Source organism: Lepidochelys olivacea (assembly GCF_965140295.1).
Source record: "Lepidochelys olivacea isolate rLepOli2 genome assembly, chromosome: 9".
Lineage (NCBI taxonomy): Eukaryota > Metazoa > Chordata > Testudines > Cheloniidae > Lepidochelys > Lepidochelys olivacea.
Genome location: NC_140419.1, coordinates 69,703,459 through 69,720,331, shown reverse-complemented (window position 1 = coordinate 69,720,331; position 16,873 = coordinate 69,703,459). Strand labels below are relative to the sequence as shown.

Sequence of the window (16,873 nt, the reverse complement as noted above, 5' to 3'; positions counted from 1 at the left end):
TAAGCTATTTAAATATTTAGTTATATCTAATACTGAAGGCTGGTAAAATGTTGCTGTAAAACGAATGTCTTGAGACAGCATGTCAGTTATGAAATATTTTGAACTGATTTATCCTTCGAAAAACTTTGAACCCTCTGAAAGCTATAGGTTTCAGAGTAGCAGCTGAGTTAGTCTGTATCTGCAAAAAGAACAGGAGTACTCATGGCACCTAAGAGACTAACAAATTTATTAGAGCATAAGCTTTCTTGGGCTACAGCCCACTTCATCGGATGCATAGAATGGAACATATAGTAAGAACATATATATACATAGAGAGAAGGTGGAAGTTGCCATGGAAACTGTAAGAGACTAATTAGTTAAGATGAGCTATTATCAGCAGGAGAAAATAACTTTTGTAGTGATAATCAAGATGGCCCATTTAGACAGTTGACAAGAAGGTGTGAGGATACTTAACTTAGGGAAATACATTCAATATGTGTAATGACCCAGCCACTCCCATTCTCTATTCAAACCCAAGTTAATGGTATCTAGTTTGCATATTAATTCAAGCTCAGCAGTTTCTCCTTAGAGTTTGTTTTTGAAGCTTTTCTGTTGCAAAATTGCCACCCTTAAATCTTTTACTGAGTGGGAGAGGTTGAAGTGTTTCCTACTGGTTTTTGAATGTTATGATTCCTGAGTCAGATTTGTGTCCATTTATTCTTTTGCATAGAGACTGTCCGGTTTGGTCAATGTACATGTGCCAGCAATGCCCCTCTGCCATGTACATTGGCCCAATCAATGTGTGTGTGTGTGGGGGGGGGGGGACTATACCTAGTTTTCTTGCCAGGGAATATTTCTCCCATTCATTGTGGAAGATTTGATATCCTCTATATCCTTCAATCTTCCTAGCCCTTAGTTGTTTTCAGATTTTGTGCTGAGCGGGATCTCAGTCTCTCAGGTCAACTAACAAAAGGCCAAACCCCAGCTGCACTAAAACTTCAGGAGAGTTCTTTAACTCACTTTTATGGCGCTCCCCTGGCACCACTGGCAGTGGCATGAGTTCCAGAAATGACAATCCGACAACGCAGTACTATGGGGTTTGGTGCTGCAGAAGGTGACTTTACTGAATATCTAATGTGATGGTTGTATATGGCCACAGAAGTAGAACATGTCTAATTCATTAAATAAGGAATAATGGTTGGGAAGACCATTGAGATTTAGCAGGTCAGCTGCTACATAGGCTAATTTTTATTTAGGTTATAGATATTCAATGTTTTGTGTGTTATTTTTGTAATAAGTGGGGTCTAGAGGACTACCCTGATTGTTGTAAGCAAAGTTGTTGGAAGGTGGAATAAAATTAACACAACACTGTGCACTGTAGTGTGCGCACGTGTGTGTGAAATAAAAGCCTCCCCTTCCTAAAGTACAGGGGCAATTGTCATTTACAGTCATGTACCTATTGTGGTAATGATCAAATATTACAAAATGGTACACATAAGTCTCATTTGTAAAGCAATTGTAATTCATCTATAATTAATGTAGCAAACATTCTGCAGCTGTCATTATTTAGTTAGGATGAATTAATAAAATCTTTACTGTTCAATAAAACAAATTTATTTTTAACACATTTCACTCATTGAGATCCTGTTCTCTTAGAATTCAGTGTAACTCCACGTTTCACATATTGGCAGACTGTCAGCTGTACCTCATATTTTATATTTCTATGACACAGTCATAATGTTCCTGACCTGTAGGACAGCCATGTTGATTCAGTGCCTTGCCAAAAAAAGTGCTTGTGAGATTAAGAAGCCGAGCTGAACAGAACAATTCCAGTTACGCTTTTTTTTATTAGAATTTGCCAGTTCATCAACACTGATATGTTTAGCAGAAACCATTCGATTTTATCAGGCTTCTGATGGACCCCAGGCAGGCATTGCAACCTGCCTGCCAGCTTGCCCACCCACTCCTCCACAGCTTGCTTGATGGGTTGCTAGGGAATGTATGCTTCTAGGGTCCACCATGTAGATTTAACCTGAGCCAGGGACTGCAGGGCTTCCAGGTCCAGGGCAGACCACCATGCGGATTGCCTTGGAATTGGGTCCCAAGGGTTTCTGTACTGTCCTGGTGAGCCAGCTGGCTCCCAGAGCTGTCTGATTCCTGGGGCAGCGAACTCCCTAGAGCTGTCCAACTCCCAGGCAGCCAGAAGAGCCAGCAGACCCAGGAGACAAGGAGCCACAAGGGCCCCAGCTCCTTGGCTACACAGGCACATAGGTCTGCCCATGCACATCATCATTCAGATAATTATGGGCATCTGCCCTTCCCGTCATCAGAAAAATGTAGGGCTTTGGGATCAAAGAAGAATCATAACGGTACATGGTTTAAAAATATATATATATATTGAGAACGACTTTCTTTTTTTTTTTTTATTTCTGTGGTAGCCACTGTGGTACACATCTCATTAAATTAAGTTTGGACTATTGCTGCTTACAACCCCAAAGAGCTAAAAAAGCTTTCTTGCCACTCTTACAGAAAGTGGCAACCTGGCTGCCGGGCGGAATAGACAGGCACAAATGTATGGTAGCAGTATGCGACATGCTCCACTCACTTTGTTTCTGTCTGTGATCTCTGATGTCCTAAATGGCCTGGTGTCGGGATATTTGAAACACCAGTTCCCTAACTTTGACCCATCAAGAAATTTACTTTTTAGGAAAATTGTAGCTGTCAAGATCTACCATTGTGGGTTTTTTACCATAAAGAAAAAAAAATTACATACTCCAGCCATGCCAATAAGTATCATACTCAGTGGATCATCTGTACCTTAAATTTGAAATTCTACCAATTGCCGAAAAGCCCATGAAAGCCCCATGCACCCCTTAACATCTGAATTAAGGGCTATCTGAACTCATTAATGCCACTCTCTTCATTGGGGCCAGAATTTTACCTTATGAGTTTAAGTAGGTATAAGTGGCACATAGGACCTGTGTACTAGGGTGAATTTCATCATCTGAGAATGTTTTAATTTTCACGTTTAAATAAATCAAAATAAATAATTATTTGCTTTCAATATTATACCGGTTTGTTTTCCGATGCAAACCACAGAGTTGAATGACAAGTGGATCCTTTCTCTGTGAGAGACTAAAGAGAAGACTAGATCCATTAATTTTGTTTAAAATGGTGAAGGCACATTTTCAAGTTTTTATGTGAATCCCTGTGATGGCTTGTGAAATTCTGTGCGTTCATATTTCTTCATAAGGATTTGATGTTTAAATGAAAAAATGAATAGAAAAAATAATAGCAAATGGATTTTTGATCAGCTTCTCCAAATTTCTTCCAAGTCTCTGTGGCTCAAACCAGCTCATCATGCAGGCACTTAATGGTTTAACCTTGACTGGCATGGTACAAAACTAAGGTCCAAAGGACAATGAATAATGCATTGAAGCAACATATACTATTCCATAAATCTATACCTAACACATTAAGAAAGAAGAAATATACCTACTGCAACCACAATTGACGGACTGATCCTAGAATGAAAAAAATACAGCATGTACATTTATGACAATATAAATTCTTTTTTTAGTTCTGCATGTACACTAAGGAAAGCAGAGAGCTAAGAATTTCAAGCAGGGCTCTTTTCATAGAGGGTAATATTATTGCAATTCACTTTAAAAGAAATACCCCTTAAGAATTATTGTTGCATCATCCAATGTATTTCTGTTTGCATTGGCTAGATGAGATCTGTTGTCTTAGGCCAGTTGTGGCTAGTAGCAGCATCAAATGTCAGTGCTAAAGTTTCTGCTTATATTATTGATGGCCTATATTATAATTTTCTTATTTTTACCTTCTCAGAACTAGAAGGACTTTACTCAAACTTTCAAAAAAGAAAACAGAAATCTATCAGGAAGCAAACTTGTAAAATTATAACCCCCAAATTAACAAACTCGGAAAGTTAGGAGCATATGAAAACAAAGGATTAGAATGGAAACTATTTCACAACCTCAACTACGGTTAATTTTACTAGCACAACAGCTATAGTACCTCTGTGTATTTTTATGAGCAATTTTAAATTAATCATGTCAACTTGAAATATCTTACACACATTAAACTTTAAAAAGTGTGCTTTCAACTGTCATTTTGACATCTCGTTAGCATACAATAACTGGCTTTCAAAAGCAAAATTAAATGTTTGACACACTTTAAATGCTGTTATATTTTCCACTTTTTATTTGCTCTTTTATTACAGTTCTTTGTTTTTTGTGATGTTGATAAGTGTGAAAGATGATAATTTAATTGGTAGATGTTGTTTAAAAAAATATTAACACATCAGATGTGTTTTTTTGGCAAGAGAGGATTAGATTGTTCATGAGATGAGCCCCTCCGGCTAATTATTCAGAAATCAGTGAAATGCAGCTTTGATCAGATTGACAAGAAGTTTGTTCAGTGGCTCTGACAAGGTTCAAGAGGAGGAATGGAATATCAATCTAACCAATACATCTGTTACATTTGTGAATATTTTCTTCTCTCCTTAACAAAACAGGTAGCAAAAAGCTTTTCTGTTTTCGTTTTTTTACAAGAAGCAGTGGTTTAGCAAAAGTTATACTTCTGGAATATCTAGGTACAACACACTTCAACTATTTATGATATTTTAATTTTCCTTTAGAAATAACTGACGATACAATTTTCGCAAGTATCTCAAAATATGTCTACACTGCAACTGGAAGCATGATGGCAACAGACATTGGCATAACTGAACTAGCTTTGCTGTAGCTGACATGACTAAAAATAGGGTAGACGTGGTGGCGTGCACATCAGCGTGGGCTAGCAAAGCATGAGTACATGACTATGTCTTCAGCACACTTGTACAGCCTGTGCCCCTATGTCTACGCTGCAATTTTTAGATGTGCTAGCTAGATTCTAGCTAGCGTGGGTATACCAATACATGCTGCAATCACACCTCCAATTGCTCCCCTTTTCAGAAGTGACTTTGGCACTTAGTGACTCATTAGGCACACATTAATGGGACTTAGGCTCCTAAACTACAAAGGTATTTTTGAAATTTTTACCCTCAATGTAAAAAAAAAAAAAGCCTAAAAATAAAACAGAAATACCTTTTAAAAATGAAATTTCATACTTCATTTTTGCAGTGCACATAGTTGTAATCTCTAAATTGTTAATATTTTATTTCATTTAAAAACATTGAGAAGTCTATGATATGGATAATGTTTTATTTACGTTCAGCTGGTCAGTCAACTGTGTGAGATGCTCCAACAAAATTATCCTGTGTCTCTTGGCAAACTGATGAAGTATGTCTCCTAGACATCAACCTCTCTAAATTGGATTAACAAATGAGAAGGAATACATGAAGAAAAACTGAAATCCTAGCAATGGCATAGGATGGTAAAATTATCAATCATAATGCAGAAAAGATAGAATGGTATTCAACAAATATTTGTATGATATATTTGGAAAGAAGCAAGATGTACATATGTATATCTTCCAATAGTAACTAGTGGGGCTTTTAGACTGCAACTATTAAATTGAACATTTTTAAATCAGCAGATCGGATATTTTGCACCCAAGAGTTTTAAAAGAATTGGTTGAGGAGCTCTCTGAATCGTTTATTTTGATTTTTTTAAAAACAAACAAACAAACCTTGTAATACTGGGGAAGCTCCAGAGGACTGAAACAAAGCTAATGTTTTGCCAATATTTAAAAATGGTAAACAGTATGACCTGGGAAACTACAGGTCAGTTAATCTGACAGTGATCCCTGGCAAAATCATAGAATGACTGCTAAGAGACTCAACGAGTAAAGAATTAAGGGATGTTGATATAGCTAATAATAATCAACATGATTTTATGGCAAATAGGTCTGGATAAATAAATTTCCTTTTTATAAGATCATAAATTTGTTCAAGAGTTTTGACATGAGTCTGCTTTAAGGCTTCTGACTGAGTTCCTCATGGTATTCTGATTACTACCCACCCCCACCAAAAAAAAAAAAGAGACAGAGTGAGAGAAGTCCAAAATCACTATACAAAATCAGGTTTCAGAGTAATAGCCATGTTAGTCTGTATTCGCAAAAAGAAAAGGAGTACTTGTGGCACCTTAGAGACTAACCAATTTATTTGAGCATAAGCTTTCGTGAGCTACAGCTCACTTCATCGGATGCATACTGTGGAAAATGTAGAAGATCTTATTATATACACACAAAGCATGAAAAAATACCTCCTCCCACCCCATTCTCCTGCTGGTAATAGCTTATCTAAAGTGATCACTCTCCTTACAATGTGTATGATAATCAAGGTGGGCCATTTCCAACACAAATCCAGGTTTTCTCACCCCCCCCACGAACTCAGGAGAGTGAATTTGTGTGTGTGTGTGGGGAGGAGGGGGTGAGAAAACCTGGATTTGTGTTGGAAATGGCCCACCTTGATTATCATACACATTGTAAGGAGAGTGGTCACTTTAGATAAGCTATTACCAGCAGGAGAGTGGGGTGGGAGGCGGCATTTTTTCATGCTTTGTGTGTGTATAATAAGATCTTCTACACTTTCCACAGTATGCATCCGATGAAGTGAGCTATAGCTCACGAAAGGTTATGCTCAAATAAATTGGTTAGTCTCTAAGGTGCCACAAGTTCTCCTTTTCTTTATACAAAATCAGTGCAGCCCATATTAAAGGGATTAAAAATTGATTAACTGATAGATTACAAAAATTAAATGGGGAATAGTCATCCAATTCGGGTGTTTTTAAGGGGCTCCCCTTCTTGACCTAATGCTATTCAATATTTTTCTCAGTGATCTGTAAGAAAATATAAAATCATTGCTGGTAAATTTTTCAGATGATGCAAAAATAAGTGGATTGGTAAATAATGGTGGGGACAGGTCAGTTAGACAGACTGACCTAGAACATGTGGCAAGGTGGTCTCATTTGAGAAATTTGTATTTAAATACAGCCAAATCCAAAGTCATCTATCTAGGAACAAAGAATGTAGGTCACACATAAGATGGGAGAATATAGCCTGCAAAACAGTGACTCTGAAGACGACGTGCAGGTCATGGTAGATAAACAGTTGAACGTGAGCTCACACTGTGATGTTGTAACTAAAAGAGCGAACATAGTATTTGGATGTATAAGTCGGAGTAGAGAGCGTGCCTTACCTCTGTATCTGGTGTTAGTGAGATCATTGTTGAAATACTGTGTCCAGTTTGGGTGTCTTCAAGAAGGATGATGAAAAATTAAAAAAGAGCTACAAGAATTATTCAAAGCCTGGAAAACATGCCTCAAGATGTGTCTACACAAACGCTTGATGTGCGGAAAGCTGGGGTGTAAATCTACATTGCTCCAGTGAGCCGTGTGCTTATTGTCCATGTGAACCCTTCTGCTGCAGATTTCAAGTCTTCTTTTAAAATAAAATTTTTGTTAGGACTAATACACATACCTTTGTTCTTCATTCAAAAATCCACCTTCCAAATGGGGGGAGAAGGGAGAAGGCACCTATAAGACGGTTGTAACTTTAAAGTAATTAATTATAAACCATAAAAGGTTAGTGTGGCATATTTAAATTGACATTGTAAACATAGATATCTTAGAGTAATTGATCTGAGCTGAATGTGTATGTGAATTACTGGGAGTAGGAGTTGTATAATGATTGGTGGAAACTGAATATGTTGCAACTATAGCAGTCCAGGCTATGAAATCTAGGCAAAAGAGAAGTAATTTTGGCTTTCCTTTATTGGGTCCAACAGTAGCGATTGTTTTTCTGTGTCTGAGGTTGGATGCTTTTAACCTGTAAGCATTCTGCTGTTTGTTTTTATGCAATTCAGAGGGTATTGTATACTGATAAAATCTGAAAACAAAATTTGGTGCTGTGTCTCTGTAAAAAGCATGTGGAACAAAAGATTATACTTAAGTACTCTGTGGGGGTAAATATAGGAAAAACTGAGTTGGAAATAATGATGATTGGGGAGCCTTTCTGAGCAGTGTCTAGAAGAGCCATTGGTGTTGACTGAAGATGATTATATAGTCAAGATATTTATCGTACATATTCCTCTGACCTATGGGAAGTATCAGTAAAAGAGAAAGTGCAGTGATGGCAGAATAACAGGGTTTTGCATTGAAAAAGAAAAAAAAAAAGATGTTGACTCATTTGTCCACTGGGAGGAAACACTGGAGGAAAAGATGGAAATAACCTTTTGTTCTGTTTTCGTGGTATCTTAGAGTGTGTATTTGAAAAAGCGCTGGCTTAAATCATAATTTTCAACTAACGAATATAATTAATCCAACATAAACTAAAATAGTAATGTAAACATTTTTTGTACACACTCTTATTTTAAACTGATATTAATTTGCTTCAATGAATGAAAATAACAAGGTTAATAGTTTAATGCTACTGAGTTGATATCAGCTGTTTTTTTTCCTATTTTTCATTTTTCAGTTTTTGATTATAAATTAACAAATCCCCTGGTGTATAATTCCAGGAATCATCCCTCCAATGTATCGAAAGCTATTTACTTAGACTCATCTTTTATTGGTCCCACTGCCACAGTCTAATTATTGTCATGAAACAATGAACTCTGTGTAGTTTGCGGCTTTGATCAGTCTTCATATAGCTTGGAATAATGAGGGTGAAAGTTTTGTTTTGTTTGTTTTTGGTTTTTGATTCAGTTTCTTTTTGTAATTCAGTTTGATCCCACCAGAGACAGGCTGCTTTACAAAATGCAGCCTTTTCTTAGATGCCAGATGACACCTCTGACAAAAATTCTGATTGTGCTTATGACATCTCTGGAAGCAACCTTCATTGTCTTTTAATTTCACTGAAGAACAAATTTAATAGCACTAAATATGTCAAAAAATGAATTTGAACTAAAAAATGTCGCACATCTTTCTTTACACTGAAAAGAAGCTGAGAGGAAAGTTATGGTTTGTAGCTCAAGTTCCTTTAAGGTTCTAATCCTATATTAATATTCTGTAAAGCTAAAAAAATTAAATATTTTTTTCTTTCTTTTTAAAATGTGGTAACTTGTAATCAAATGAATAAAACAGGCCATAATCCTTGTTATTCTGTTACTATGTATATATACTCCCTTTGGAGATAAATAGAAAAACAGCTGGAGTCTGAGGATATTTTGTAATCTTATAAATTGAAATTGAAATGCCTCAAGGAGGAAATTTCCAAAATAAATGTGACAGAAGATAAGTCCCTGCTTTTGGCAAAATTTTATTAGTATGACTTGTTCCAGATTGTTGTTGTGGTTTCTGCATGAATTAAGACAATGACAGCACTGTTACTTGGGAAAAAAATAGTACTTTTCTTCTCTCATGTTGATAAATTGCTCTAGAGGTAACTGCTTTGTTATCAGATTGTATTATCAAGTGTGTCAAACTTTGCAAGCACATTTTCAAATTAATGATTATGAGTCAGATCCTTACCTGGTGTAAATTGGGGTAACTCCATTGACTTCAGTGGTACTGTGGTGATTTATACCAGCTAAACATCTGGCTCCCTATACTTTTAAGGCAGATATTTTTGTCTGTTACTAATAAAACCTTAATTTATGTTAACTGAAATAATATTTAAAAACTAATTTACTTTTCCCCATTTGTTTATTTGATTCATAGATTCCAATGCCAGAATGAACTATTATTTTCATTTAGTCTGACCTCCTGTGTAACACAGAACTTCCCTAAAATAATTCCTATATTAGCTCTTTCAGAAAAAACCTCTAATCTTGATTTTAAAATGTCAGTGATGGAGAGTCCACCATGACACTTAGTAAATTGTTCCAATGGTTAATTACTCTCACCATTAAAAAATTACTCATTTCTACTCTGAAGTTGTCTAGCTTTACTTTCCAGCCGTTGGATCGTGTTATACCTTTCTCTGCTAGATGGAAAAGCCCATTATTAAATATTTGTTCCCCATGTGGATAGTATAAACTGTAATGATGTCACCCCTTATTAACCTTCTCTTTGTTAAGCTAAATAGATTGAGTTATTTGAGTATATCACTGTAAGGCATGTTTCCACTCCTTTAATTATTCTCATGACTCTTCTCTGAACCCGCCTCAATTTATCAACATCTGTCTTGAACTGTGGGCACAAGGACTGGCCACAGTATTCCAGCAACAGTCACACCAGGACCAAATATGGATGTAAAATAACATCTCTACTCCTACTTGAGATTCCCCTGTTTATGCATCCCAGGATTGCATTAGTTTTTTTGGCAGCAGCATCACACTAGGAACTCATGTTCAGCTGATTAACCTCTCCACCCAGAATCTTTTTCAGTGTCACTGCTTCCCAGTATAGAGTCCCCCCATCCTGTAAGTATGGCCTACATTCTTTGTGCCTAGATATGTATATTTACATTTAGCCATATTAAAACAACACTGTTTACTTGCACCCAACTTACCAAGCAATCCAGAGTGCTGTGAATCAGTGACCTGTCCTCTTCATTATTTACTAGTCCCCGATTTATTGTGTCATCTGCAAACTTAATCAGTAATGATTTTATATTTTATTTGAAGTAATTGAGAAAAATATTAAGCAGTGTAGGGGCAAGAACAGATCACTGCAGGACCCGACTGGAAACACATCCGGTCGATGATGAATCCCTATATACAATTACATTTTGAGACCTATCCGTTTAATGTGTGCCACGTAAATTTTATATCATTCTAGCTTTTTAATCAAAATGTCATATGGTACCAAGTCAAACACCTTATAGAAGTCTAAGTATATTACATCAGCATTATTGCCTTTATCAACCAAACTTGTAATCTCATCAAAAAATATATCAAGTTACTTTGACAGGCTCCATTTGTTTTCATTCCTCTCACCTTCGACAATTCAGTGGAAAACTGAATATACCTAGTTCTACAGTAATATTCAAAGGGGTAGTTTCTTTTGTGTCTGCAAAAGTTGTGTCTGGCAAATAGTTTATGCACTGGAATATGATGAGTCATAGTCATTATAAATGTATCTTAATTAGTGTTACTATTCTTTTTCTTATTAATATCCTGTAAGGGCCTTATTTTTACATATTTACGCATGCGGTTGCATGTCTAATTGTTCTGTGCAGTTACTATATTTTATATATGCAGAATACATGCATAAATGTGCACACATTTTTGATTATCACAGGGCATAAGGAGTTAGATTTTTTTTTTTGGCTGTAAATTCCTCACCGTTGCTCCTATTATTCAGCTTCACCAGCAGTAACAACGGTGAGAGCACTAGTATAGATTAGATTTCAAGAAGCCATGGATATTTTAAGCATTGTGTTAACTGGGCCAGAAGACATCAGTCATCTCTGTGGAACGATCCCTTCCTCTGGGCCTTGTGGGGGGCACTTTTTGGGTCTCTGTGAGTTTGTGCTGGGGAAAGGATCAGAGACTGGGCAGGAGTGTGGTAGTTGCGGGTGAAAGTACACATTGTTCCCCATCCATTCATGCAAAACATTCCACAGCGTCTCTTTCCAGGAGTTTCTGTGGACAGCTACAGGCAGGTTGAGTCCCAGGTAGCTTTTGGACGGGTGCACTAAGTGCCAATACCAGAACAGAGGCATAGAGGATCTATATAGATAGGTCTGGCCTCTTGTGGATCATCCATAATCTGTGAAATTTTAGCTTGGGCCCTGAGGCCTTTTCTGCTGGGGCGAGACCCCACTGTCTCGAGTGCAAAACCTCTGCAATGGGATCCTCATCATTTTTTTTCTGTAAGGAAGATGATCCAAACCATAGTATTATGCTTCTTTTGGGGAAAAATCTGAATGTTGTTGAACAAAGATGTGATATGGGTGTAAAACTGATGTAGTGAGCACAGTTTGCTAAGAAAACTTAATTTCTTTACAGTCACATTTTTATTTCTGTGTTGTCCATTACATTCTACTTGGAAGCTTACAGTAATTTTATTAAAACATGTATGTTTACATCCATCGTGGTGTTCAGTACTTAATGTCGTAAGAAAGTGATGTTGGAGGTGTTTGTAATAACTTCCGTGTAACTTTAAAATGTAAGAATTTTTAGACTTCAGAGTATTACGCTCCGGGGTAAAGGTATGTAAAGAAGGATGAGGGGAAGGAGCACAAACCAAGTGGACCTTGTAAACTGGAGTAATAGTAATAGGATGAAATTTAATAGTGAGAAGTGCAAGGTCATGCATTTAGTGATTAATAACAAGAATTTTTGTTATAAACTGGGGATGCATCACTTGGAAGTAACAGAGGAGGAAAAGGACCTCGGAGTATTGGTTGATCACAGGATGACTATGAGCTGCTAATGTGATATGGCCATGAAAAAAGTTAATGAGGTCTTGGGTGAGACCATCAGGTGAGGTATTTCCTGTAGAGATAAGGAGGTATTAGTACCGTTATACAAGGCACTGGTAAGACCTCATCTGGAATACTGTGTGCAGTTCTGGTCTCCTGTGTTTAAGAAAGATGAATTCAAACTGGAACAGGTACAGAGAAGGACTACTAGGATGGTCCGAGGAATGGAAAATCTGTCTTATGAAAGGAGACTCAAAGAGCTTGGCTTGTTTAGCCTAACCAAAAGAAGGCCGAGAGGAGATATGATTGCTATCTATAAATATATCAGAGGGATAAATACCACGGAGGGAGAAGAATTATTTAAGCTCAGAACCAATGTGGACGCAAGAACAAATGGATGTAAATTGGCCAGTAGGAAGTTTAGACTCAAAATTAGACAAAGGTTTCTAACCATCAGAGGAGTGACGTTCTGGAACACCCTTCCAAGGGAAGCAGTGGGGGCAAAAGACATATCCGGCTTCAAAACTAAGCTTGATAAGTTTATTGAAGGGATGATATGATGGGATAGCCTAATTATGGCAGTTAATTGATCTTCAACTATTAGTGATAGATATTCCCAATGGCCTATGATGGGATGTTAGATAGGGTGGGATCTGAGTTACTACAGCGAATTCTTTCCTGGGTGTCTGGCTGGTGAGTCTTGCCCACATGCTCAGGGTTTAGCTGATCACCATATTTGGGGTTGGGAAGGAATTTTCCTCCAGGGCAGATTGGCAGAGGCCCTGGGGATTTTTCTCCTTCTTCTGCAGCTTGGGGCATGGGTCACTTGCTGGAGGATTCTCTGCGCCTTGAAGTCTTTAAACCGTGATTTGAGGACTTCAGTAGCTCAGACATAGGTTAGAGGTTTGTTACAGGAGTGGGTGGGTGAGATTCTGTGGCCTGCATTGTGCAGGAGGTCAGACTAGACCATCATAATGGTCCCTTCTGACCTTAAAGTCTATGATTATATGAAATTCTTTGCCTCAAACCAGTCATCTTGCTATGACTGTTTTGCTTCCTTACCCAATTCACCTTCCAAATATCAACCTTAGTATGAAGATAAATGGCCAGATTTTTAAAAGGTATTTAGGCACCTACTGGAATTTTTGAAAAGCCCTAGGTAGGCAGCTGGCACCTAAGTGTTAGGTACCTAAATGCTTTTGAAAAATCTAATTAGGCACCTAAATACCTTTAAAAAACTGGCCCCAAAGCTCTTTGAATTGTGGATGAAATCAAAACAAAAGCTTATGTCCCTACAATTTTTGGAGGGGAAGGTCTGAGGACTACTTTTAGTTCATTTGTTTAGATAGATTTTTTTAAAGATTTATTTTCATTGTAACATTTATTGTTATGTTATTACTGTGATTCTGAAAGAGTCAACCACATCAGTTAGAAATGTTTCAGAGTAGCAGCCGTGTTAGTCTGTATCCGCAAAAAGAAAAGGAGTACTTGTGGCACCTTAGAGACTAACCAATTTATTTGAGCATAAGCTTTTGTGAGCTACAGCTCACTTCATATGGTGCATCCACTACTTATGCTCAAATAAATTTGTTGGTCTCTAAGGTGCCACAAGTACTCCTTTTCTTTTTATCAGTTAGAAATGTTTCACATTCTCTGGCCTTAAAGTAGGGGAGTAGCTTATAATGAAAAGAATATATTTTGAAAACCAGAGAAATGAGCAGAGAAATAAATTCAGACTCAAATGGTGATTGAAATCTCCAAGTCGATTTATGGAAGGCTTCAAAGGCCTGTGAAGGTTGACAGAATCTCTTTAGCATGAGGCGTCCTTCATTCTGCATCAAGGTTTACAGTTTTAAAAAATAGGAAAAGCTCTGCTGTCAGATGAAGCAGGTTTGAAAGCAGAGATGCCTGTTCACAAAAGCCTGAAATTGTGCACAACTGTAGATAATGTTAATGTGTCCTCACCAGATAGCTGAAATAATATATTTCCTACATTGGATGCATTAAGCAGTTACTCAGTTTGTAGTTGAAACCATATAATTTTCTTTCTTTCCTTGCAGTCGCAACGCCGTGTCACATTTCACCTCCCAGACGGCTCCCAGGAAAGCTGCAGTGACAGTGGGCTTGGAGACCATGAACCCAGCAGCAGTGCAAGCATATCGCATCCTCTGCCCCTTGGTTTCCCCCAAGAGGAGTACTATGAACAGGCTTCGCCCAACAGTCGGACAGAAGGAGATGGCAATTCGGACCCGGAGTCCAGTAAGTGATGCTCTCTAGGCATATTAATGTTAATAAGTCACAAGTGGGCTAATTTTAAAGCCACTAATTAAAGTTTAATGCGAAATTAAGATGGGAAAATACTATTTTGGTTGCGAACTGGTACGTTTTAAAGACAAAAACGACAAAGTTCAAAGCAAATATTTTTGACCATTTTGTGTTGAAATGCTCTGTCAGTGTTGTAGCTGGTTTGCATCTTTATTAGCTGGGGTTTGTTATGGGTTTGGCATGCTAGAGAGAAGTGGTGCTTTCTGGTTGGCTGTCACTGCTGCCTTTTTTATCCACACTGATGCTCCTCAAGAACTGTATGGCTTTTAACATTTTCCCTTTCCATACTTTTCCTTACTGTGCATTCTACAATAGCAGCAGAGCCCTCTGAGCAACATGCAGTTCTTTGAAATCACTGCTGTTCTTCAGAAATTAAAGGTCCTCATTTTAGTGTCTGTGAGGGCAACCTGTGGTGTGAGGTAATCACCCAGAAAGGCATTGCTTGGTGTGTCATGTTGCTTAATTAAACAAGTAGCACTGGAGGTTGATGACATCAGAAAGTGGGGAGGCAAAGCTGACATGTCAAGGTGTACTCAGGGCCAACTTACAACAGTGTATTTGATTTAGAACAAGAGGCTCCTTTGTAACTGTCACTCACCATGACAATCTCTCCCCTGTTGGACAAACACTGGATTCATGTGTTTTTCATCTCCCCTGGGTCTAGGCAGGCTCCAAACACTGTCTCTGGTCTTTAGGCTCATTGCTGGCATACAGATTCCCTGATGATACCCCTTCTCCGAAGTGGTACCCCACAGTCCAGCTGTCCTAGGCCCCAAGACCATTACTGAACCCCCAAGTCTCGTCAACAGCTTAAACACACCCTTTCCCAAGCTCCACTCATAGAAGGAGTCTGGTTGACCATTTAACCCATTCAGAGGCACAAGTCAGTTGAAGCCAGGCACTTAGAGGCTGTGCAAAGTAACTTCTTAATCAAACATGCAGAAAGCATAGAGATGTACAGATCCATGCAAAAAACAACAAAACCTGTTCTCAAATCCCTCCCTTCAGTGTCCTCACCAGTCTGAGAGCCCCTGGGGTTTTCATCTGTCACTTTCAGGAGTCCCTGGTCCTCACTCCTTGGGACTCAGACTTCTCGTCTTGGTCATGGATTGTACTCTCTGACTCATGCAGCAAACTCCGTTCAGCTTCTGTTGGTCTGGAAGTCAGACAGTTCTCTCTAGCTCAAAAAGCAAACCTCTGTGTTTTTAAAAGCCAGCCTAACACCTGGTTTCTGTGATCTGTCTCCTGTTTTTGGTTTTCATTTTCCATTTTCCATTCTCTGCAGATAAGCTGGAGAAAACTGGTTTTATCTAGGTTGTAACCATCCAGTTGTTTTAGGACCAGGTTATTCAATTGTTGTTGGTCCTTAATGGCCAGCCCTTATAGGGGCAGGCAACAAAGTGCCATTCTCCCTCTTCTTAGCACGAAAGGTATGATGAAAGTATACAGCAAAAGACAGCCTTATGGGCATAAACACACAGATAGTTCATAATATCAAACATAATTCATACATTTGACATTGACACACTTTCCAAATCCTCACAGTTACAATGCCAAATTTACCTCTAGATAGGGTCGAAAGAAGGAAACACGCTTACTTCCATTTCACAGAACAACTAAAGATCCTAATGTCTCCAGCAGAGTTAGAAGGGGGTGATGATGAAATTTTAATCTAACTTAACAACGGAAAGAAAATGAGTTTATCCTAACAATGTCTTTGGAGATGTTAATTATATTACAAGGGGATATTGTATTAGTCGTATATGACATTTCACAGACTTGTTTAGTACAACTGAATGAAAAAGTGTAGCTGAATAATTTACCCTTGAAAGTTGAGATGTTTTGGTGTTGGCAAAATATTTGTGAGCAGTTCACAGAAATATCAAATTCTTTTGTTTAAAATATTTGTGATGTCTCTTATGAATGGCTCATGAACAACTAACTGGGCATCTTCAGTAGCTGAAGTGTTCAGCAAATGTGTTGGCTTGTTTGTATAGGTTTACATGGTTTTTGAAACAATGCTAAAATATTCCTTGTTTGGATGTCCTTAAATTATTTGAGTTTGAATGCACTTTTATTTGTATTCATGCTAACAAAGCTCAGCTTTTCACCAAACATAACCACAAAGGGGGCGGGGGAGTCACACACAATCAAAAACATTAATTTTTAAATTTGAATGAATATTCATGTTTTTTTCTTTTACTATTCACTCAACTCTGTTATTTACCCATACTTCACCAAAGTAAGTATTAGATGCAGGATATAGGTATGTATGACTATGGTGCACTCTGAGTCT

At 37.8% G+C, this 16,873-nt stretch overlaps 1 protein-coding gene across 1 annotated transcript in view; it reads left to right on the top strand.

The window, feature by feature from the left end:
* PCDH11X (protocadherin 11 X-linked) overlaps window positions 1-16,873 on the top strand; it is a 1,025,787-nt gene that overhangs the window by 750,107 nt on the left and 258,807 nt on the right. The window contains exon 7 of the mRNA XM_084638911.1: window positions 14,313-14,511. Within this exon, the coding sequence (XP_084495037.1) occupies window positions 14,313-14,511 (199 nt within the window). The remainder of the gene's footprint in view (window positions 1-14,312; window positions 14,512-16,873) is intronic.